General features: G+C 42.8%; 1 protein-coding gene across 1 annotated transcript; it reads right to left on the bottom strand.

Moving 5' to 3' along the window:
* Positions 1-4,705: 4,705 nt before the first annotated feature.
* On the bottom strand, positions 4,706-5,590 carry LOC110311192 (transmembrane epididymal protein 1A-like). The gene has a single exon (XM_021184435.2). It carries the CDS (start codon positions 5,588-5,590, stop codon positions 4,706-4,708), a length of 885 nt encoding a protein of 294 aa, XP_021040094.1.
* Between the last annotated feature and the right edge of the window lie 1,336 nt (positions 5,591-6,926).

Here is a 6,926-nt window from a genome sequence, read left to right as displayed (position 1 = left end):
TGCTAATGAGCCTAGTGTGTCATTAAATATCTTTAAATTAATTTTAATTCTTATACCCAGAACCTCTACCTCTCGATCTTCACATCTTAGTAAGGTAACCCTTCCAAGTTCAGACTGACTCAATCAACTGTGTTGCCACTGTTGAATTGTTCTGGTTCACTAGAGTGGACCATCAGTATGGAAAGTTCACACTGTTTTATCCATAATCATTTTGTTTCTTCTTTTAATACAGGTAGGATATGGATAATGAGAGTCCCTGATGTGTGAGTGTTGGCTGGGCAACTGTGAGGCTGTGGTGCTTTCCACAGAACATACATCAACAAATTCACAGAGTGACAGCATCAGGGATTAAGAAAAATGATATTTTATACATGGAAAAATATAGTTCCTTAGGGAGGCCACGTTTTACAACTATGTGACCTCCCTGCTTGCAATCATCCTATATTCCCATGCAACCTGCCTTACGTTAGTGAGTTTGCAAAAGAGTTTCACCTGTGAACACTGTGTGGGAAGAGGTAGTTTACATACAGGGCTGTGTGTCTACATGGTTTTGTAAGTTCTTCCATTCACCATTGAACCATTCTCTTGCTCTAACTCCTCAAGGGCAGGGACCTTGGTTTCATCTTTGATGTCTCTCAAGAGCTGACACATAGGTAATTATTGCATGTCCTAATCACTGAAGCGATCAGTTAAGCCATCAATTTATCTTACTTCTTCCTCTCAGGTTGGGTGTGTGAACCTTTGTTCACAAAAGTACATGAGGAAGGACTTGTCTCCTTGGGCCTGCAAGCAGAACTTGCAACATTTCCACAATGTGTCTTCTGTCTCCCCAGGTGAGGAGCAGGTCCTTGGAGCCACTCCAGGATGAGGGACAAGGTTCACATTATGTTATGAAGCTGCTATCCTATCTTAATTTCTGAGACTTATCAACAGATGTGTTCCATCCCAAGGCAGGATATAATGCACTCCACTCTTGGGTAGCAGCTCACATCTTTAGGGATGAGTGTGCCTCAACCTTCAGCTGGTCCTCTGAGCAGAGTTGAGCTGAGAGACTGCTCACTTTATGGAGGACCTGGGCTAGAACCATTTATTTTCAGGCCAGATGTCTTCTTTAACAAGAGGGTGAATGTGCAGTACAGGTACAAACCAAAGAGAGCCTGACCAAACTGAGTTCTTGCATTGTTCAAAGGCTAGTTCCAAGTCCTTGGCAAAACATTTCTCCTTGGGTAAGCCTTGAGCTTGCTATCTTTATGCCTCAGTTTAAGCACTAGGATTACAAAAGTATGGCACTTCACCTGGTCAAACTTATAGTCTGTTTTCATCTTTCTTTTTCGAAAGGATAGGACTGTGGCTCAGTTGGTATAGTGTTTACCTAGCTTGCCTGAAGCCCTGGGTTTGATCTCTTCATCACTGAATAAGCCAACATGGAGGACATTCTGGCTACTCAAGATCCTCCATGAAGCAGCTGACAACTGTGGGTTATGGCTTAACTTGTGGGGCTGGCTCTGGTGGAGAGCAGGAGCCTATTGTCCCGATCCGAAGGACAGTCTAACAGTTACTCAAGGGGCACCTGGGAAGAGAATGGGGGACAAAGAAACACAAAGAACAGACAGCAAGACAAGAGGTTCTGTTCAAGCTGACAATTTTATTTTCCCCACACAGATTATATACTCCTAGGAGCAGAAGGGTGTGGAGGGCAGTGCAATCACTTTGTCTCTGGGTATTGCACCTGTTTCCAGGAACAGGATATTGACTGGGTAAACAGTTCAGCAGGAAGGATCAGAACAGAAAGGGTTATTAGGCACCTATCCACTAGATGTATAGCTATCTGTTCTCCGCTAACTTCAGGATCTATGTCTATTTGTACTCAGCTAGGCTAGTACTTTCCCATAGAGGCCAAGACTTTGTAAGTAATCACTTATGCCTGACAAGGCAGTTAACATTCAAACATGTCAAAAAGTGACCTCTGAGACTTGGGGATCCCCACCCCCTACAACCTAGGGCTGTATTTCCTGGTCTTATGGTCACCTTTTCTCAGTTCCTTCCCACAACACTAGATTTCTATTTTTGGCTTCTTCATCTTTAGGATCGCTCTAAGCCTCTTGACTTGTCTTAGTCACCAAGCATGATCTGAGATGTCACCAATAAGCTTTATCATCCACCCATCTAACTTCTTGGCATTAATTGGTCTGGGATTACGGTATTGAATAAGTTTTAAAATATTTTCAACATTTTATAAGACATCTAAAATGTAAAATGCATTGTAATAATTTTCTTATTTAAATGTATTAATTAATCTAATAATTAAATTACCAAACATTTGATTTAATACTGAGTTAATTATTAATTTAATAATTAAATTGAAAATTAATTTTATTCATTATCATTTAATTAAAATTAATTTAATTGAACATATTTTAATTTTCAAAGGTAACTGTCATCTATCTGTAAATCCTTCCCCCCTTAGATAAAGCTTGGGAACAAAGTTCAACTTAGATCACATTATATTAGTAATCAGAGTCTTAATGATGAAATTTCTCTAAAATTAAATAACTTTTTTTTTGGGTGTTTCAAGATGGGGTTTCTCTGTGTATCCCTAGATGAGATGTCCTGGAACTCACTTTGTAGACCAGGCTGGCCTCAAACTCAGAAATCTGCCTGCCTCTGCCTCTCAAATGCTGGGATTAAAGGCATGTGCCACCACCGCCCATTTTAAATTACTATTTTTATTTTGGAAAATTTCCAAAAATGACAAGCTGATAGAAATCATGCCTACATGCCCACTTTCTGATATAATGGGTATGACCGCAATTTTATGACAGCTGGGTTTGGCTGGATTAGCCAGTTTGGGTCTGAGTTCGAGGCCAGACAGAATGAGGTTCAGGACAGCCAGGACTACACAGAGAAACTCAGTCTCAAGAACAAAATGCAGAACAATGAAAGCATAAACAAAAACCCAGGATTTGAATGAGAAGATTGGCCTTCACAGTGAGCACGGGTCTCATGCAGCCATTGAAGGTCCTAGGAAAGACCAGCTACAGCAGTCACCACCACCTAGAGATCTATTTGTACAAAATATAGGAACTCAAACATGCAGCCTCCACCTGCCCCTGGTTCCCAGCCCATCTGTGAGACACAGCTCACATCCCATGCTTTTGCTCTCAGGTGCAATAAGGACAGGTTTAACACTAACCTCTTACAGAACATGTGCTGTCAACGTAAGAGAGATGGATCTGTCTGATTCATCCTGACAGCATGGCTGTGCTCAGAGCCTGTGGCATGAAGCAAGGCCAGGTTCTTTCCAGCACAAAGCTAATGCAACTTGGAGAACAATTTCTAGAGAAAAGGATTTAAATCTTCACTTGTGTGGATATTGTGTGATATATAAACTATCAATGATAATATGAACACTGTCCCCAGGGTCAGGAGCACAGTATAACACAAGGAGACTCAAAGCTTAAGTTTCTTAGTCATAGGGAGAAGCAGGTTCTGGCTCTGGGATTTTTCAGTAGGAAAGAGCTTCTGCTTGGATTGGTTCCTGCCCTGCTGAGAAGAGAAGGCTTGGGGTGTAGGAGCCAGAGGCCTGGATCCTGTTTCAGGAGGATGGGCACCTCTGTAAGATTCAAACATGGCCAGTGTGGACTGCTAGAGCCCTGGCTCCCCTCTTTGATGGTCTCCAGAGACCCTGGTCCATGCTCTGCATATCAGTGCTTCTTTTCAGATGCCTATGGCATTTTAAAATGACTGCTTTGTCTGCTGCCTGCTAATCTCTGTGCTTCAAGAAGCTTTCTCTGATCGGAGAAGCAAATTCCTGGCTGTATAGGGAAGATAAATGCAGTGGCTTCATGGGTCTGCTTCTCCCAGCTATCCTTTCTCCACATGTCTGACAATCACCCCCTCCCATCCTACCACATCTGTAAACATCCAGATGTTTGGTGTCTGCATCTCATTTGAAGACATCCATAAATATTATCAATATCCATCCCACTTCATGGCATTCTTCCCAGACTCCACTTTCCTCATGTAAGGGCCATGCTTTTCTTCAGTTTCTCCCCAGAAGCATTCATACAGGATACAATGCACATAATAGATTTTCTGAAGGAGTTGGAACAAATTGTTTTGTATCACAGCAAAAAACAAAGCGGTACAAATTATTTGCCTGCTTTTTTTATTTTTAGGGCTAGTGAACCCAGGTTCCCAGGCACCCGGGGCACACACTACTTGTGTCCTTGTGTCCTCAGGCTTGTAGCCAGGGCTTCTACAGAATGAGTATCTCACGAGCCCTAAAATTACCTCTTAATCACCTTATTACACCCACCTTTGAGAACTCCACCCAGGACTCTTTGCTCTCCTGAACGGAACCCTTGGTAAACCACCTCCTTTTTCTCCTCCCTACTTTCGCAGTAGTCAGAAGTACACTGACTCAGTTTAAGTTTATTTCTTTCTTTCTTTTTAAATTTTTTAATAAGAAAATTTACCAAAAGCCATCATAGGAAAGCACAATTTTGTTCTTTCCAATGAATGACCAGAAACCGTACAGATAAGGAACCAGATGGGAGACTGACCTGGATGGAACGAAGTGATAAGTAAGGAGTTATCCTCGGAGCTACAAGGTTTATTTGAGGATAAGGAAGCTAGATCCTGGGATGGAGAATTGTGCTGTGGACTCCAAGATGTGCATGCACACTCGAGATGGCTCCTGTTCCTACACACCTCCATCCTGTGCCATAGCTTCTGCATTGAGCTTTTCTAATTCTTCACCACTGGATTCCATAGGACACTGCTGGTACCTAGCCCCAAGAGTCTTTGTCCAGGAAGAACAGTGACGGTGCCAGAGACTGCAGAGGCCATAGATGGTAATCAGCAAGGTAACCCCTAAGACCAGGTGCCAGCAGAAGAAAATGGTTACAAACGCCAGGTCCGTAGGGTTGTCTGCCCTCCAGGGCTGTCCAGTGAAAGGTATATACATCTCACAGATCTGCAACATCCAGGTGCTTAACACCAGTCCCATCCAGCTCTTGAGGACCCAGAGTGGGGCATTGTCAGGGACCCAGATCTCCACAGTGAGAATCAGAGCAAGCAAGAAGGCAGGCAACACAAACAGAAGATGCACTCGGATCTCCAAGACGCTTTTGTTTTCAATATGGGATATCATCAGCAGTGCCACCACATAGAAAGTCAGGGCTTCAGCTGCGCGCTCCAGCTTCACACTCCAAGGTGCCCGTTGTGCCTGACTCACAATGTCTACTATGCCACTGAGAATAAAGAACCCAAACATGGTTACATGCTGCCAGTTGTCCTTGAAAACAAACAGCCGCTGAGGGTCCTTCCAGTCTATGATCTTCAGACGGTTGACCCCTAGGGGGTAGTAGTATTCACAAATAATGCCAAAAGCAGGGATAACCACCTTTACCACTGCTTCATAGGATAACTGCGAAACCAGCCCGAGACCCAGCAGCTTCCTTGGGAGCAAGGGGTGCTTGAGCAGCGTCTGTTTCCGGAGTAGGGCCAAGGACATTAGCGACGAATAATAGATTGAATACATGAGGAGGCCAAGTCCTGGCAACAGGTGTCCTTCAAAGGTTCCCATGGCTCTTCTGTGTGCTGAGTCGGAGAAGAGCAGAGCCAGTGATGAGATAGATAGACCTTCACCGACTCTCCTCAGAAGCCTCACAAGAGATTCCTGGGGCCTGCAGGAACAACCCGGTGCTGCCACCCACATGTAAGAAAGATCTGCGACACTCCCAGGGTGGGACCTCTAAGTAATGAGGTTTTTAGTCATCTCAGAGTGTTCCTGTCTGAGGCTTATTGGTACTGAGATTTCAGCTTTTCTACCATGTGGCAGGGACTACAGGCTCGACCTTTCAGTAAGCCTCATGCCCAGCCCATCATGGACAGGGAAGAGGGAGGAGAAACAAAATGCCTTGGCAGAGGAACTGTGGGCTGATTACTACTGACTTGGTGCCAAGCATGACATATTTCTCTCATTTAAATATTAATTATTAAATGTTTAAACCTAATTAAAATTTAAATAAAATTAAATCTTGTTATATATTAAACTTTAAATGTTTCTCTCATTTAAATTCTTCAACAGGGGAAATGTAGAAACGGCTCAGTGTTAAGAGATTTTTCAACTCTTACAGAGGATCTCAGTTTGGTCCCTAGCACCTACCTGGGCAGTTTACTACTCCCTGTAACTTCAGCTCCAGGGTATCTGTTGTAGTAAATATTTAATCTCAATCAGACATTTCTACCTCACCTATGACCATTCAGTTCCCAGATAAAAGACACAAAATCTTTATTATATTTATTATATTCATAATAAGTCTTAATGAGCACTAGAGCTGGGCAGATATCAACCCTCTATGACTCTTTTGTCTAATTCCCTGCCAATAACCCTGAGATATGACATGCCAGGTTCTGCCTGGGCTGCCCTTACTCTGACTGGCCAGCCCTGGGGGTCCATTCTCATGACCCCTTACCCCATGGTATCCTCTCTCTCCAACTTCTCCCTCTTCCTTTCATGTGGTCCTACCTCTGACCACCAAGCCCAGAAACCAAAACCCTACCAGCCTTCCTTCTACCCAGCTGTACGCTAGGCTGTCTGCATCTGTATTTGACCAATAGTTTTAAATTTAGGAACAAGGTTACATAGCTTCATTTGGTATACATGATATCCTTGTTCCTAGGAGCAACCAGACATTGTACTTAGCATTACAATACATAGCAAAAGACCAAACATCCTCAATTACCCCTTTTTTGTAAATAGAAAAGGTCCTTCTTTTCTAATATTAAACAAATAAGTTAGGAACAATTATAAAATAATTATGAAAATTATTATGTAAGAGCTAAATTCAAAATGTCCAGTCTGCTTGAATTTGGGAACTTAGAATAAAGTATTTTATTATCTATCCTATCCTGGTGAG

This window comes from Mus caroli, unplaced genomic scaffold (assembly GCF_978045245.1).
Source record: "Mus caroli unplaced genomic scaffold, Mus_caroli_1 scaffold_17, whole genome shotgun sequence".
Lineage (NCBI taxonomy): Eukaryota > Metazoa > Chordata > Mammalia > Rodentia > Muridae > Mus > Mus caroli.
The sequence above is the reverse complement of the archived record's forward strand: the minus strand, read 5'-3'. Positions and strand labels throughout refer to the sequence as shown.

What these genes read in the sequence shown, in the direction of transcription:
- LOC110311192 (XM_021184435.2), bottom strand. Translation starts at nt 5,590, where the DNA reads ATGGGAACCTTTGAAGGACACCTGTTGCCAGGACTTGGCCTCCTCATG.